The sequence below is a fragment of the Phoxinus phoxinus genome (genome assembly GCF_949152265.1).
Source record: "Phoxinus phoxinus genome assembly, chromosome: 17".
Classification (NCBI taxonomy): domain Eukaryota; kingdom Metazoa; phylum Chordata; class Actinopteri; order Cypriniformes; family Leuciscidae; genus Phoxinus; species Phoxinus phoxinus.
In genome coordinates, this window is record NC_136892.1 from 17,068,931 (window position 1) to 17,086,578 (window position 17,648).

The following is a 17,648-nucleotide window of genomic DNA, read 5'->3' on the forward strand; positions in this document are numbered from 1 at the left end:
AATAGAAATATTCATGATTCTGCTTAGCTGAAAATACAGAATTATGTTAGACACTCAGTCACTGACTGCACACATTAGTTTTAAATATTGTATTTTATTGAATAAAGAATTTTATTTTTAATTTACATGAAAGCTCAAATGTGTGACCACCTGGGTTTACAATATTTTATGTGCCATTTCAATATTTGATGCTAAATTAAACCTGTATAGACATAAATTTTGGGTAATGTGATGCATATTGTCGCTATCCACATTACATTTTTTGTATTGCGATATAGTCTATTGTTACATCCCTATATTCAAGGTATACCTTGTTTCTTTACACGTCTTATATTCAGAGGTGGACAGTAACAAAATACATTTAATTGAGAACTGTACTTAAGTACACTTCTAGAACCCAACATCAAGTTGACGTCAACATCCGACGTCGGAAATACATTGGATTTTGGTTGGAAATTACATTTTCAACCACAATACAACGTCTGTCCAACGTAACATATTACATATTACAATTTTAACATGCTATATATAGGCTATATACTGTATATGTGTTATTATGTTAAAGTTTAACAACAAAGTTTCATAAAATCCATTTAATTGGACCTTTCTGGGACAGGTCCAGCAAAGAAACACACACAATAATCCGATTTTTTAAATGCATGAAATCTAAACGTTTCAGAGATCTGAATCTTTCTCATGGGACCTGCTGGTAACAGTAAACCACAGTTTGATGGAATCATTGAAATATCGCTGTAATTAGGATATTAAGTAAAGATCATATTCCATTAAGATATTTAGTAAATTTCCTACCGCAAATATATACAACATTTATATTTGTAAGTGAATGCAGCACAATTGCGAACATAAATGGACAACTTTAAAGGCGATTTTCTCAATGTGTCTTTTTTCACCCTCAGATTCCAGATTTTCAAACAGTCATATCTCGACCAATTATTGTCATATCATAACAAACCATACATCAATGGAAAGCTTATTTATTCAGCTTTCAGATGATGTATAAATCTCAATTTAAAGAAAATGGACCCTTGTGACTGGTTTTGTGGTCCAGGGTCACATATATGCAATCACACAGCCGGGATATTATTTATATAAATAATGTATTGCTTTATGTGAGTGTACTGTATGTATGCACTATACAGTACATCCAAATTTATATATATATTGCTGAACGATAATATTGTTTATATTTGTGTTAATCATTAGAGCGTAGAACAAACAATATTATATCAAGGCATGTTCTCTTAAAAAGACTTGAAGACAAGTTTGTTTTTTAAAAATGATGTGATTAAAGGTTGTGTGTGCATGCACAGAGATTAAGCAATTTGTAGGTTTATTTATTTATTACCAAAACGCCCGAAAGCACTGTTTCAAAATATACTTCTGTGTCAGTGGTTATTATTTTGTAATTACATTTGCAGCGTACAATTTCTACACAACTGGCATCACCAAACAAAATTGCAAAAAAAGAATGACACTCCCCTGCTTGCCATTGGTTGGACATACAGATCTTGTACAGTCTTGTACAAACATAGACATAAAATTAAAAGAATAACATATGAAATACTGTTGATAATAAACTGGATTAATGTTTAACAAAGATCAGCTATTTGACTTAAAATTGTTTTAATATATCAATGAAAATGTATAAAAGTATTGTATCAAATTGCACTCACACAGTTTCAGTCTGCTAAAACATTCAGAAGAACGTTAGAGGGTTGCCTATTTGGTCATTTCCTAGGTGGTCTTTCAGGAATGATAGTATATCCGCACTGAAAAGATTTGTGTGGTAATCTCTGGTGGCTGCTTGCGAAACGGGGTCCGTGTTTTTTCTTGTGCAGATGTCCTTCACTCCCCAGCTTACGACACCAACCTATCAAAGATTTTACAGATATTAAAAAAGGTTCCTATTTCTCAGCTTCTCTCAAATGAATCTTTAAATTCATAAATATGTGTGTATGCGTGAGAGTTTCCTCTCTGCTCTTCAAAAATTGCCGTCTTTTCTTTGGACCCAGTTAATCACATAACATAACGTTTCTACCATTAAACGTATTTCTCACGTATACATAACTTATTTTAAATAATGTATGATGAAAATGTGATAAAAACAAAACAAAACAAAAAACAACTTGAATTATTCTGTTCATACATCAACTCTGTTCATACCATCCAATCACGAGGACTCACCACCCTGAGTCATATGACCATAAATGGTAAAGTTACTTCCTTTGAAGTGAGCATGGCATGTACCCTTCGCTGACGGACTTGTGGAAGGGCCCTTCATGAAGGTGTTCACTTTAGTTTGGAATGCCCCTATTTAACGGCGTCCCCTCCCTGAAGAGCCATTTTATACGAGACTTCACTGCCACATCACCAACACTGTTCCCTTTCAAGGGAACTCGAGCTGGGTCGATACGCGGTGGAAACGCCTTGCGTGATTGCGTCGTGAAGCACGTGTAAAATCAGTCCAATGGAAAAATGAGACGTCATAGGCGGGTGACGTCATCGACCAGGAAGCTATAAAGCACCCTTGCGATCATACCACATTAGCTTTGTTGCCTTCAGCAAGCGCTTTCTGTGATGTCCATGTCTATTTATTGTTGTCTGTCTCAGTATCTAGATATATATTATGGAGAAACAAGAATTCAAACGTTGTGTTGTTCCGTACCCTCGTTTTATCTCGGGTGGGGACGCGCATCAGCTTTGCGTTGCTTGTTTGGGAGTAGAGCATACCCAGTCAGTTCTCGAGGGGGCTGACTGAGCATTGCGAGAGGTTGTCTGTTAAAAAAGAAATCACCTCGCTCCCGCCGGGCGTTCTTCGAGGAGCACGGTTCGGTGCGCGTTCCCCGAGGCGCGAGTCCCGCTGCTGCCGAGGCACAGGGGCGACGCGCATCTTAGGGATGGAAATGGATCCAACAGGAAGGTTGAGACGGGCGCCGCCCTATCTCAGCTTTCACCAGTTAGATCCAGTGCCTTATCTCAGGGAGAAGCACGCGCTGCGGTTTCTTCTCCCCGGGATGAGACACTCGTGCTGCGATCTCCAGTTCCGAGGAATTTGTGATCGTTAGTGTTTAAAAAAAAAAAAAAAAAAAAAAAAAAAAAGGAAGGATATATGTGTATATAATAAAGCAGATTTTTGTGAGTTTTCAAGGAATACATAAATAAGTCTCATAACTCTGTTGTATAAAGAGGAGCTTATAAAAGGAGGTTTTATTTTGTGCTGATTGCCAAGTTAAATGTTTCTGGCCAGCTGAACATTATGAGAGTGAGAATATTAGCAAATCTCTATATCTCAGCCTCCTCGTCTGGGATTGCCATTTTTTCCTATCTCCACACTGAGGAGTTGAGATCGTGGAATAAACCGGTTTCTATTTTATGTGTTTATCCCCAAAATGTATACTATAGTAATGTTATGGGTATTAAATATCATGATATGACAGTGCATCTGGTTAAAGAGACGCTTACTAGCTATCTCTCTCCCGAGTCGGCGTCATCATTACCCCGACTTAATCCACCAGCCATCATATATAATAGATAAATATTATTAGGCAGCATTGGTGGGTAAACTATATAAGGACATGGATGAATGTGAGGATGTTAGCACTGACACTATTCGCGCAACAGATAAACTATATGGGGGAGGGACGGTTTCGAGAAATTGTTTCTCCTCTGCGTCCTCTGGGGTGCGACTCTCTGAGGAGGGTCGCAGCACTGCCAGTTCGGTTGTTTTCCTGCTGGTGGCCACGGAGTGATATATATACGTTTTTCTGATGTAAAGAAAAAGAAATAAAAAATATGTCAGTTCTATGAACACTTCGCTTTCAACAAAATGAAGATATAAACTATCCAGCGGCGTTCCAGAGGTGTCTTCCTCACCGATCTAATGTTCCTGAGACTGCTGAGCGGGAGCAGTCTCAGCCTACTAAAGCTCCAAATAAAGTGCTGCAAAATAGAGCGTCGCCATTCGGGCTCATCCACAATCGAGAGGGACCTGGGTGGTGGTCGCTATCTAGCCAGTTAGAGATATGCAAGATCTGAGAATTGTTTTATTTCTAAAATAGCTTGGAAGAAGAAGCCCTGACGCTGAGGCTGCAGGCTTCTGAGGGTGGTCCCCTCCGGGGTAGGGAAGGTTTTGAGAAATCGGTTCTCCTCTGCGCCCTCTGGGGTGCGACTCTCTGAGGAGGGTCGCAACACTGCCAATTCGGTTCTCCTGCCGGTTTGCCGTTTCAGGACACCTAGGTGTCAGCTTCCCCAAACGATCCTCCGAGGAGGGTCGTAGAGCAGTCAGTTCGATTTCCCTGCCGGTTCGCCGTTTCAGGGCGCCGAGGTGCCTGCTTTTTCCAACGATCCTCCGAGGTGGGTCGTATGAACTAAGATAGTTAGAGGTAGGCAAGATCTGAGGACTGTCGTTATCTCTAGTGAAACTTAGACAAGAAGTCCTGATGCTGAGGCTATCAGGCTTCTGAGGGTTCCTCTGGGGTAGGAACGGTTTTGAGAAATCGTTTCTCCTCTGCGCCCTCTGGCGTGCGACTCTCTGAGGAGGATCCCCAAACGATCCTCCGAGGAGGGTCGTAGAGCGGTCAGTTCGGTTGTTCCCTGCCGGTTCGCCGCTTCAGAGCACTGAAGTGACTGTTCAACCAAATCCAGAGGCCAGTCTCGAGAGACTGGTGCCCTTAGCAGAATTTCTGGCAGCGTGGAAACTACTGCCACATATTTCTCAGTGGGTCCTGCACACTATAGAAAAGGGTTTCAGAATTCAGTTCGGTTCTCGTCCGCCCATATTTCTAGGGGTCCTCCCCACAGTGGTGGACCCCAAGCAGGCTCTGGTTATGAAGCAGGAAGTACTGACACTTCTGCAAAAAGGAGCTATAGAAGGGGTTCCTCCTACCAGCAGACAGTCAGGGTTTTTACAGCCGCTACTTCATTGTTCCAAAAGAGGATGAGGGGTTGCTAGACCTGTGTCAATTAAATAGCAGGTTTCAGAATCTCATGTTTACAGTATGCTTACGCTAATATGATTGTGTCACAGATTCAGCCCGAGAACTGGTCTTTCACAATAGACTTGAAGGACGCTTATCTGTCCATCCTCATCACAGGAGGTTCCTGAGGTTTGCTTTCGGGGGCGAAGCATACCAGTATCGGGTTCTTCTATTCAGCCTAGGTTTATCACCCTGCACCTTTACAATATGCGTGGATGCAGCTCTGGCTCCTCTGAGACTCCAGGGCATTCGTGTATTATACTATCGACGATTGGTTGATCCTAGCTCAATTTGAGCAGATGGCAGTTCGGCATCGAGATGTCGTTCTGTCTCATTTAAAGATGTTGGGGTTGCGACTAAACGCCAAGAAGAGTGTGCTCCTCCCAGCTCAGAGGACCACTTTACCAGGTGTTATAAATGATTCGCTGTAAATGGGGTAAAACTAGGCCAGTCACTCACTGTGGAACAGTTTCAGACTGTTGGGTCTTATGGCAGCTGCGTCCAACGTAATTACTTTTGGCCTTCTGTACATGAGACCCCTGCAGTGGTGGCTCAGGATCAAGGGGTTTTCTCCGAGGGGAAATCCGTTTTCGTATGATCAAGGTCACGCGGCTATGCCTACGTGCCTCGGTCATGTGAAAGAACCTTAGTTCCTCGCCCAGGCCCAGTGTTGGGGGCTTCTTGACGGCGCTTATGCTATCGACAGATGCTTCCTTCTGGACAGCACACTGATGGTCTCGTATATCAGAGCAGATATCCAGGGGCTGAGGCCCAGGGAATGGAGACTTCACCCCGAGGTGGTGGAGCTTCTTTGGGAGAACTTCGGTTAAAACTTTGCCCTTGTGGTTATCCCTGATGCATCCAGCACCGCTTGGACTGGATGCAATTGTATTAGGTGTGGTCGAGGCTACACCTGTACACATTTCCCGATATCTTTTGCTCCCGGGAGTTACCCTCATCTGGAGTCATGGATACTGTGGGCTCGGCCTCTGAGGGGGCCCAGCTCATAGATTCAGGTCTTTCAACTGAGGTCGTGGAGACCATACTCTATGGTCTAGAGCTCCCTCCACGAGAAGACTGAATATGCATTGAAATGTAAACTGTTCTCTGCCTGGTGCGGAGAACACCTTCTGAATCTTGCTATCTGCCCTATGGTACAGTACTTGATTTCTGCAATGAATGTTTCTTTGCTGGGTTATCTCTGAGGAGAGATCTTCTTCGTGGTACATGAGGCTGAGGCCTGCACGTACTTGGATTTGCACCTGGTATGGTGGTAGTCTTTCTTCACCCCAGGCCGGGTTGTATTCCTAGGTCCCTACTCAATTTGCGGGTCATTTGTGCTGCAGGCCTTCTGTCCTCCACCTTAATCAGGAAAAGCTAAAGACAGATATTGAGCAAGCGAGTAGTTGAGGCTATCTCACTTGCTTATGTAGCGGCTGGATAGCCTTCACCTTTGGCTGTCCGGGCCCACTCTACTAGGAGTATGGCTGCCTCTAGGCTTTAATTTCAGGAGTTTCTCTCCACGACATCTGTAATGCGGCAGGCTGTTTCCTCACCGCATACATTTGTCAATTTTTATGACTCCACTCCAGGGTCCAGGGGGCTTGTTTCTTAGTGTGCGCATGGTCTTCATACAGAACAGGCATTTGTCATATGGCGTCGTGGGTATAGGGTTTCCCACCGCGTCTCGACGCAGCTCGAGTTCCCTTGAAAGGGAACGTCTCAGGTTACGTATGTAACTCTAGTTCCCTGAGAGGGAATGAGACGCTGCGTCGCCTTGCCATACTCCCAGCATGCCTGTGATCGACTTGCTTCAGGCTTTTTCCAAGCTAATGTGGTATGATCGCAAGGGTGCTTTATAGCTTCCTGGTCGATGACGTCACCCGCCTATGACGTCTCATTTTTCCATTGGACTGATTTTACACGTGCTTCACGACGCAATCACGCAAGGCGTTCCCACCGCGTCTCGACGCAGCGTCTCGTTCCCTCTCAGGGAACCAGGGTTACATACGTAACCTGTGACGTTTTTAACAGGAAATGGAAATCTCACCTGAATCAGTCGACCTTTTTTATTTATGTAAGTGGCCCCACCGGATTCACCTATTACAAAATTACATGCAGACACAAGGAACCATATAAGAATTATATCAATTAAGTTCAGATCTCTGATTAAAATGTTTTCAACTAAATGTTTGTTAGTTATGACCTAAGTGGTAGATTAGAGACAAATATAAGCTGCTGTCACAATGGCAAAAATCAAACATACCTTTGCAGGCAACATCATCTGTTTGTGGTTCATTACCACCACTGCACAGAAAATTGTCTGTAACTACATCTCTTGCGTTTGTCACGTTGACTCCTTCTGCTTTTTTTGCATCTTCAACACAAGCATCCCGCTAAAGAATAAGTATACCAAGAATATATATATATATATATATTTAAATAATATGTTTTCTGTTGCATATTGCACATAATTAATGTTAAATGGCTAAATTAAATTCAAGTCCTAGAAAAATTATTTTGCTGTATATGAATTTTGTGACATTTAGGCCCCATTAAATCAAAGTTAAAGTTTTGCTGCTTTCTTATACTCATAATGCACTGGATACATTTTTTAAAGAGAAACTTTTTAAATTACTACACATCAGATTAGAAACAAAAATAAAATCATTACATATTTCCCACGCTTGATCGTGATGTGTCTTATTTTTCGTGGTACATCAGTTCCGATCTCCATTTTGGACGTAAAAAAAGCGTCCACAAGTTCGTTGCTCATTAATAATTCCTCTGTAACAAATGCAAAATATATGACATTTTATGTTTGGTATATTTAGTTGTATAAGCAATGGCACATGTTAAACATATCTTCATTTAATTCATCTTTCACACTTTTTGATAGGATTCTAATGTGCATGCAGCATGTCTGACAGATGTCTTATCTGGCACCTTACCATGTTTTCTGCACGTCCCTTCACTGTCTGAAAGTCTCAGAGCTCCATTGGTTTCTTTGGTGCAGGGGATGCAGATAGGTCTGTACAGAGATACACATTATATTCTTAATTATTTCAGCCTTTAAATAATTAATTCAGCCTTTTTTAAATATTCTTAATAAAGTTACATCACATTACATACTCCTCACCGTAGATTAGCACTCATCGTAAGAGCTTTTTCCAGCTTTATAAGAGCTACATCAAATTCAAAATATTCCTTTATTTTCATATGCTGTTTTGCTGTGTTGTTATATTTAGGATGAAGTATGTATTTTTTCACTTTTAGAACTGCAAAAGGACAAGTAAACATCATTGATAAGATTTATGCTGTAACACATTTTTCTTCATTAATCGTCTGACAATGCGGGTGTATCAGTTCAGGACATAACATTACCTTTCAGGTTTTTTTCCAGAAGAACTGTTATCTTATCAGCTGTGTCTCCGTTTTTGAAGCACTGAGCTGCTGTCAAGATGTAAGTTGAGGTAACTAATGACCCCATGCACCTAGAACTGTGTGGAGAACGCTACATGAAGAGCAGAGAAGATAGATGTTGTCATGCTTCATCTCTATTGCCATATAACTTTTTGCCTCTGTGTGTTTTTTTTTTAAATGGGCGAAGTATTATACACATGAATATATATTATTATATATATATAAACTCAAAAAATTAGAGTATTGTGCAAAAGTTCATTTATTTCAGTAATTCAACTTAAAAGGTGAAACTAATATGTTATATGCAAAGTGAGATATTTCAAGCCTTTATTTATTATAATTTTGATGATTATGGCTTACAGCTTATGAAAACCCCAAATTCAAAAATAGAATATTGTGAAAATGTTTTCATAGCTGTAACTTAAGCCATAATCATCAAAATTCTAACAAATAAAGGCTTGCAATATCTCATTTTGCATGTAATAAGTCTATATAATGGCCTATATTAGTTTCACCTTTTAAATTGAATTACTGAAATAAATGAACTTTTTCACGATATTCTCATTTTTCGAGTTTCACCTGTGTGTATATATATATAATTATATACAGGTGCTGGTCATAAAATTAGAGTATCATCAAAAAGTTTATTTATGTCAAGAATTCAACAGGTGAAACTAATATATTATATACTCATTACATGCAAAGTGAGATATTTCAAGCCATTATTTGTTATAATTTTGATGATTATGGCTTACAGCTTATGAAACCCACAAAATCAAAATCCCAGAAAATTAGAATATTACATGAAATCACACAGTAATTACACAGTAATACCATGGTCATTGAGCCAGGTTTAGGTTCTTTCGGCGGTGTGGGCAGGTGCAAATCCTGCTGGAAAATGAAGGAAGCATGAAGTGCTCTGAAAATGTCCTGATAGACGGCTGTGTTGACTCTGGATATAATAAAGCACAGTGGACCAACATCCTCTTTTCTGATGAGAGCAAATGTTGCATCTCATTTGGAAACCAAAGTCCAAGAGTCTGGAGGAGAGGAGAGGCACAGAATCCAAGATGCTTGAAGTCCAGTGTGAAGTTTCCACTGTCTGTGTTGGTTCGGGGAGCCATGTCATCGGCTGGAGTTGCAAATGAGATGCAAAATTTGCTCTCATCAGAAAAGAGGACTTGAAAATCAATGTTTAGGATGCCCACGTCCTTTTTTCTCTCTCGCAAAAGTATAACAGTGTCAATAAAATCATTAATTTCATTATTTATCATGTTATAAATGAAAAATTGAGTATTGCATCTCAAAACCCTTGGTATAATCTATCATTTACAGCAATAAACACACATGACCTATTTTTGTCATTTTTATGGCTATGACTACTTTGACGCTCTTAAACTCATAATTAGATTCTGCGACTTTAGCCGGGGTTTCACAGGCTCCACTGTGCTTTATTAGATCCAGAGTCAACGCAGCTGTCTACCCAGCTGGTTCAGGGTCTACCAAAAACCAACCTCCATTTTCAGAGCACTTCATGCTTCCTTCATTTTCCACCAGGATTTGCACCTGCCCACACTGCCAAAAGAACCAAAACCTGGCTCTATGACCATGGTATTGCTGTGTAATTACTGTATGATTTCATGTAATATTCTAATTTTCTGGGATTTTGATTTTGTGGGTTTCATAAGCTGTAAGCCATAATCATCAAAATTAAAATAAAGGCTTGAAATATCTCACTTTGCATGTAATGAGTCTATATAATATATTAGTTTCACCTGTTAAGTTGAATTCTTGAAATATATCAACTTTTTGATGATAATCTAATTTTATGACCAGCACCTGTATATATATATATATATATATATATATATATATATATATATATATATATATATATATATATATATATATATATATATATATATATATATATATATATATATATATACATATGATAAAAAGGTTATGCTTACAACAACATTAATCTGTGCCAACCAGGGAAATGCACGACGTTTATTATCGTCGTCATAGTCTTGATGAATCCCACACAATTCAACACTGGTGCTCTCATCTGTGTAAGGAAGCAGGTATAGGAACAATCATTCATTACATGATGAGAACTAGAGGTTCCTTAAGTCAATGCTTAAAGCATTAGTTCTCTATTCTGTCAACATTCATTAACCTCCATGTAGTTCCAAACCTGTAGGACTAAGTAGACATTTTGAAGAAAATCCCATTGTCCATTCCACATATTCAAACTAATGCATTCTCTCACATACAAATACACGAGAATTAATGACATTTTCCGTCAATGGTGTCAAACCTGCTATGAGGCACCATGTTTGAATTGAACAGAAGCAGGAAGGATTTATATCTATAAATATAATATCTAAAAATGTATATCTATATTAAATATTAATTATAGCTACGGTACCAAGCATGTGGTCAAACGTCTCCTGCACCTTGTCCAAGTCTGGAAGCATAAAGAAATATTTTTCTCGGTCCCTCAGTGACACCAAGCCATTAACGTCGTATTTATTTACATCCTTTCCAACTCCAAATACATAAAGATCTGGAAAGAGAGGACACATTTGTATCAATAAACAAAATCAATAATAAAGTCTTCTAAATCAACATGTGCAGTTTTTGCTGTCCCTGATGATAATGCTTGTAAATGAAAGACAAATTTGAAAAATACTACTAGTCCTAATTATTTGATTTCATAATAATGATTAATAAAATTCATTGCTTACCAAGTTTCTTCTCACGCTTTGGATCATTTTTGGTGATGTGATATTTGATCTTGTTCACTTTAGGTATCGGATTCCCCCCCATGTTTGCTTGACCTATGAAGTAGGAGATCAATTGAGATAAATTACAGTGAATATTTGCTTCAAAATTTATCTCAAATATATGGCAAAATGTCTGTTGGGTTTTCAAAAGACATTATGTGTGTTGACATAGTTTGAATAGTAAACGCAAATTATGAATGGAATAGATGTAAATACCATCAGTGAACACAATGATGATGTGTTGGGTCTCAAGGAAGGACATTGCATTGATTGACTCCTCTATTTTCATGCTCTCATGAATGTATGAATAGAGTTTGGCAATATTGGTACCAGTGCGATCACCTTTATCTGTCACAAAAACAAATATAAAAAGTTTCTCACTAACTAAATAATTCTAAAAGCAAGTGACTACATTAAATAAATAAAAAAGTAAAGATTAAACAAATGTAACTGAATCTAAATAAGAACATGAATTGGGATTTTGTTTTAAAAGAATATATGATTTGTTTAATTTTTACTCTACATTGGATAGCAATGAACAAATATCCGTAAAGGGGTGATGAACTGAGAAATCAAATTTTCCTGAGCTTTTTACATATAAGAGGTCATCATACTATAAGAATATCCTGTAAGTTTCAGAACTGAAAACTTCCTTGTTCGTCCAATAAAAGCTTTTATTGACACCAGGCACAGCGAACGACAGGTTTTTCAAAGTGGGGATCTATGACGTCAAAGAGTATCAAAGACCGCCTCTGCAGAAGAAGATCAACGCCTACTTCAACACTGCCTGTTTAGCCCCGCCCACCAGTCGCACATTACATGAAACTCATTATAATATGCAAAACTGTTATCCAATCATAGCAGTGGGCGTTTACTTACAAGTCTTCAATGCAGCACGCCTATAAAAACCAAGCGTTTCAGGAGCTAAGCTCAAAACCAGGGTAGAAAATAGCCTATTACTTATTCATTTTGATGTTTTTGAATGTAAAAACCAAGCGAACGTCATAAGTTGACCTCAGACAACAATATATATATATATAAAAAAAAGCCAGTTCATGACCCCTTTAAGTTAGTCTGTAATATTACAGCCTAACTTAAAGGGGTTATACTTGTATATACAAGTCTACCCAAATTTATTCAGACACCTTGCTATCCTCACATAAATTAACTGTAACAAGTTGCTGTACCCCTAAATGTAATATTTTGGCATGGCACATTTTTCTGTAATTATCATCTCTAAATCTGACTGTATCAATGTATACAATAAGACTCATGTATGTAATGTATGACAATAAAAGCCGTACTTACCTTCATAATTAAAATTGTCCAGATCTTCAAAAACCTTTGTTATCTTATCTTTATCTTTAATACTTTTAAAGTTCTTCATAGTGATTATCGGATGAACGTCCGTAGCAAACATCAGGATCTCATAGTTTGGGGAGACCTCGTAATAACTAATCTTTTGGGAAAGAGCAATAAGAATTCAGAGTTGGAAGCAACATTTGTCGGTTATCCAATCAAAATGCTGGATTTAAATGTGGTTATGTTAGCATTAATGATAGCATGAACAAATAGCAAGATGTAAACGATAGCATGAACACATAAAGAGTTCAAGTCCACCTGAAACGACATATGCATTTTGCTTCCATAATGTGAAACAGGATTTTCATTAAGATCTAATACAGTGTTCAGATTTCATCCTCCGGTAATTGCTTGGATTGTGAACCGTGACCGTTCCAGAGCGGAATGCAAGTATAGGCTACTGTGGATTGTAGGGGACTACTTTACCTCTTGAAAAACATCAAAGGCCAAAGTATAGGCCAACGTGTGCGTATACAGTCGAAAGTGTAGCCTTTCAAAATATACTCCATTTAATAATGTGCGTGAATGCAGGTGGTCGACACATGCGCTCTAGAAAGATATCATTGATTCATCATTCATCAAGTGACTGCGCTATTTTTCTCCAGAAGTTATGATCGCGAGCGTCTGTTGTTGTTGCAATTTCCGGTATTTTGTTGTTTGTATTTTGTTTTCTACTGTGAAAAAACGGCCCGGGCCAGTGTTGTCATGTTGTTGAACAACTGATTAGTGCAAAACAAATACAATGCGCATGTGCATGTGCAACCTACACATACAAAGTCAACAAGAATCAGGTGGTGACAAAATTTGCATCACGTGCACTGTATGTAGACCCCGTATGCATTTACATTTACATTTAGTCATTTAGCAGACGCTTTTATCCAAAGCGACTTACAACTGAGGACTACAGCAAGCAAGTCATCGTGAAGAGGCAAAAATAACGCAAGAAGTGCTCAAAATACAAAGTTCAGGCATTGCTCAGAGTAGCATTTTTTTTTTCTTAAAATATGCTTAACCGAAGTATAATTTAGGCTTAAAGTGATAGTTCACCAAAAAATGAAAATTCTGACTTTTACTCACCCTCATGTCATTTCAAACCCGTAAGGCCTTCGTTCATCTTCGGAAAACAAATGAAGATCTTTTTGATGAAATCTGAGAGCTTTTATTCCCTCCATAGACAGGCAACGCAACTACCACTTTGATGCTTCAAAAAGTTCATAAAGAGATCGTAAAACTAATCCATATGAATTGAGCGGTTTAGTCCAAATTTTCTGAAGAGACAAGATCACTTTATATGATGAACAGATCGAATTTAGGCTTTTATTTACATATAAACATTGATCAGTGAACATAAACAGAAGCTCAACCGTACTTTCTTGAGAACGAATTCTCGTATGTTAAGTGAACATGCTTGAGTTTCCGTTTTCCACAACTGATCTGTGAATTGATGAATGTTTATATGAGAATAAAAGCCTAAATTCAATCAGTTCATCATATAAAGCGATGAAAAAAAAGTATGCATATTTGGTGTGCTGTCCGAGGAGAGGGCTTCACGCTCTGTATTTTGGCCCGAACTCAGAGTACTCCTCTAAAAATTGTACATAATTTTCATTGCATTATTTATATACACCCACCAGTTTGAAAACACCCACAAATTTAGAAATGCCCACTTTTGTTCCGCAAAGACCCCATACTCGAATGTCTCCTCTCATGCTGATTTGTGCTCCAAAGATGAACCAAAGTCTTACGGGTTTAGACTGGCATGAGTGTGAGTAATCAACGACTTCCATTTTTGGGTGAACTAACCCTTTAAGGCTCATATTGGAGGCTTACGACAAGGATGTGAGGTTAAAAGTTCACTATTGACATTCCTTTTCAATTATTGGTATTTTTACTGATGAATTTTTACAGAACCTTTAACAAAATTTTACAGCAATTAAGTAAGATTTAAGAAAGCTTCATTATCTACATCAGTAGCCTAAAAAATAAGTGGTATTACAACTTTATTACATTAACCTCTTGGGGACATACCTTCTCTATAAGCAGTTTCACGGTATGTTTTGCCTTGTAAAAATTTTCCTTATCGATGCTGTTAGATGCATCCACAGCAATGTAGATATCAAGTTTTCCACCCTGATCCAAAGTTATTTTCTTCCCCTGCTGATCTGAAGACAGAAGGAACAAGGCATTCACGTTATGGATTCACATTATTTTCTTTTTCTGAGCACACCAATTATTAATGGCGATGAAAAAACGTGTGCGTTTGTGTAGAAATATTATTAAGGCTTTAAAACACACAAAATTTACAGTACCTCCTCCTTCATCCTGTTGAGAAACTGCTAGATTTGACTTTAGAGCACTGCTGAATGCTTCTGACACTTCCTCTGGGGTGTCGTATGTGAAATGTGCTGCACAATATTTACACAACAACATTATAGGTGCATTATCCAGAAAAGCCACATTTCAAAAGCAAAATCTCTTATTTTTGAGAACACAAGTCCATACAAGGCACATTATTTTGTAGCTTCAATGTAGCGATCAGAAGACTCACCGTAGCATTGCGGCTCTGTCCCTGACCACTGGCCACCATCCTGACAGACTCGCTCTTTGGAACCAATCAGAGTCAATGTTCTGTCACAGCGGTACGTGACTTTGTTGTCAATGTTAAACCTGTGGCCTGTTCGACTGCTACCAGGGGGAACGCCAGGATCAGGACAGTGATCAGCTGTGAGGAAGTAACAAAGAGACAAATGGAAGTGAAGATCTGTGGACCTCCATTTGATCTAGGCAGATGCATGGAGATTTCTGATGAAATTTGATATGATTGCGATGAAATTTCTGCTGGAACTGTGTTGAACTCACATGACATCAGATAAAAACGCAACAGAATACACATCACACATCAGTATAAAGTGTTTTTAAGCTAAACCCAAGGACCCAAGATAGTATACCAGGAACTAAATTAGCATTTTTATATCCGATTAGTTCATGGAAACTACTGAAAATAATGGCAATTACTCACAGTCACGTCCACAGATTGGTGTGGTTCCATTCCACTTCCCATTAGGCTTGCAAACACGGACCGCCGTGCCACGGAACTTATAATCGTAATGACATGAGTAGGTGGTTGTGTCATTTACATAGTACCTGTTTTTATATGGAGTCACCTCTCCATTCTCCAAAACACGAGGATTGGGACATGTGACCTCTAGAATAAAAGCATGAATAAACATACAGTAGAAGAGATGTTTTGAAACAGCCTCAGATAAAAAACAACAACATAACTCTGCTTCAAAATAGTCCAGCATTTATTCATGAAATAAGGACTCAAAATCACGGTGATCATATGGGTGAACGTGATTTCACCATGTATAACCTGTTCCTGGATTTACATGTTTTGGTGATCCTGGAACAATATTCCTGTCCAAAAATGTAGCTTACTTTTAACCCTATCCCTACCCCTAAACCTAACCCTATAACTTATCCCTAAAATAAGAGGGAAATTATAGGTGAATAACACAGATGTAGAAGCACCTAAACTGGTTTGTAAGCCTAAACTTGGCATAAACTCTAAACGTATCCCTCTAATCTGATTGGTTGAATGGAATGTTGTTCAAGGATCAACAAAGCTGTTGATCAAGGCACATGTTTTACTTGGTGAAATCACATTCAACCACATGATAATGTCTTGTTTCTTACTTTGGCACTTTGGGGGTTTTCTGGCACTAGTCTTTGGGGTCCAAAGTCCATTTTGACAAAGACGTGACTGAACAGATGGGTAATATCCATCCGGACAGATGTATCTTAGAAAACTCCCATCTGAATAGTTATTTGAAAGAACAAAGCTCCCTCCATCAATGTTTAGATTCTCCTCGGGACATGATCCGTGTCTTTTGGACATGGAGGATGGAGCACCTAGAGACAAGCAGATCATTGGAGGAGATCACAAGAAAAATAACCACTTTTGTTGCGGTTTCATTTCCAGAGAAAATGCGTATACAGTATATCCAAGCCAAAATTCAGATTTAGATGATAATTATTTGTGAGCGGTCTATCACAAAGTCTTTAAAAGTACCTTCATTTTTTAAAATATATTTAATATACTTTCATGCTAAACGATGTTTTGTCTCTAAATTTCAGAATGTATTTATCTTCATTCAGCAAAAAGACTTACCTGCAATAAGAGGACATATCATTGCAAGGATTAACCAATTCAACCGCTGCTCACACTCCATGCTGTTTATTCAGTTCTTCAGCTGAGATAAATAAAAAAACTGAAGCAAATGGACCAGGGGACATCTTTTTATAGTGGGGTCAGCTAGATTGTTTTATTTACATTCAGTGGTCAATGTTTAACCTTAAGTCAAATAAAGCAAATCAATTTCCCGGCACACAGAACAAAATAATAACCGTCATCAGTACATCAATATATATTCAAAAATCACACAAAAAAACAATTATCTTCATCTCCAACTATCATGGATATGAGCAATTTTTCATCAAATATACAGATGTAGAAAAAAGCACATTTGTTTTGGGAATACTGAATATTTTTAGAGTTAAACACCACAATCATTTGTTTTTCTTGGGTCCAGAGAGCAGCTCAAACTCAAAGGGTCATCTGAGAACACTACTTTTTTAAACTCCTTGCCCATACATTAACACCAGCTTAATGCATGAATATTAATTAGATAATAATAATTAGATATTCATAGTATATTATCAAAGAACTAAAGGTATGACAGGACATTTTTTGGTAGAGATGGAGGGAAAATAATTTAGTAGCCTACTGTTGTCAGGCCTATGACAAACTTATGCAAAACCCTTATTTTAATTTTAAACTAATAATTAAATAGTTTTGTAAAAGCTAGCTATGGGCAATAGATTCATCTTTGGAACTAAATGTGACCCTGGATCACAAAACGTACTCTGTAACTATCGTAACCTCGGTTCCCTGAGAGTAAGGGAACGAGTATTGTGTAGCTATACGCAGTGGGGAGGTGTCACGACACACACACAGGAAAAGGTAAGGTCCAGGCGCAGTATTTATTAGGGGAAATCCGTACTCACAAAACCA

At 38.4% G+C, this 17,648-nt stretch overlaps 1 protein-coding gene across 1 annotated transcript; it reads right to left on the bottom strand.

Annotated features, from left to right (window-relative positions):
- Positions 1 to 311: 311 nt before the first annotated feature.
- Positions 312 to 16,889, bottom strand: LOC306984464 (complement factor B-like). Its single transcript, XM_079585882.1, has 18 exons — positions 16,746 to 16,889; positions 16,271 to 16,486; positions 15,594 to 15,779; positions 15,123 to 15,296; positions 14,884 to 14,979; positions 14,603 to 14,736; positions 12,521 to 12,671; positions 11,429 to 11,560; positions 11,174 to 11,266; positions 10,855 to 10,992; positions 10,394 to 10,491; positions 8,382 to 8,511; positions 8,137 to 8,275; positions 7,949 to 8,028; positions 7,672 to 7,784; positions 7,264 to 7,393; positions 7,048 to 7,097; positions 312 to 1,891 (listed from the first exon to the last, which is right to left on the bottom strand). Exons 1-18 carry the CDS (start codon positions 16,804 to 16,806, stop codon positions 1,718 to 1,720), a joined length of 2,295 nt encoding a protein of 764 aa, XP_079442008.1. The 5' UTR covers positions 16,807 to 16,889; the 3' UTR covers positions 312 to 1,717.
- Positions 16,890 to 17,648: the final 759 nt, after the last annotated feature.

Coding starts and splice junctions, on each gene's coding strand:
- LOC306984464 (XM_079585882.1), bottom strand. CDS start 16,806: ATGGAGTGTGAGCAGCGGTTGAATTGGTTAATCCTTGCAATGATATGT. Junction 10,492..10,854: donor GACGTTTGACCACATGCTTG/GTACCGTAGCTA, acceptor TTCCTTACACAG/ATGAGAGCACCAGTGTTGAA. Junction 7,785..7,948: donor AGGGACGTGCAGAAAACATG/GTAAGGTGCCAG, acceptor CATTTGTTACAG/AGGAATTATTAATGAGCAAC.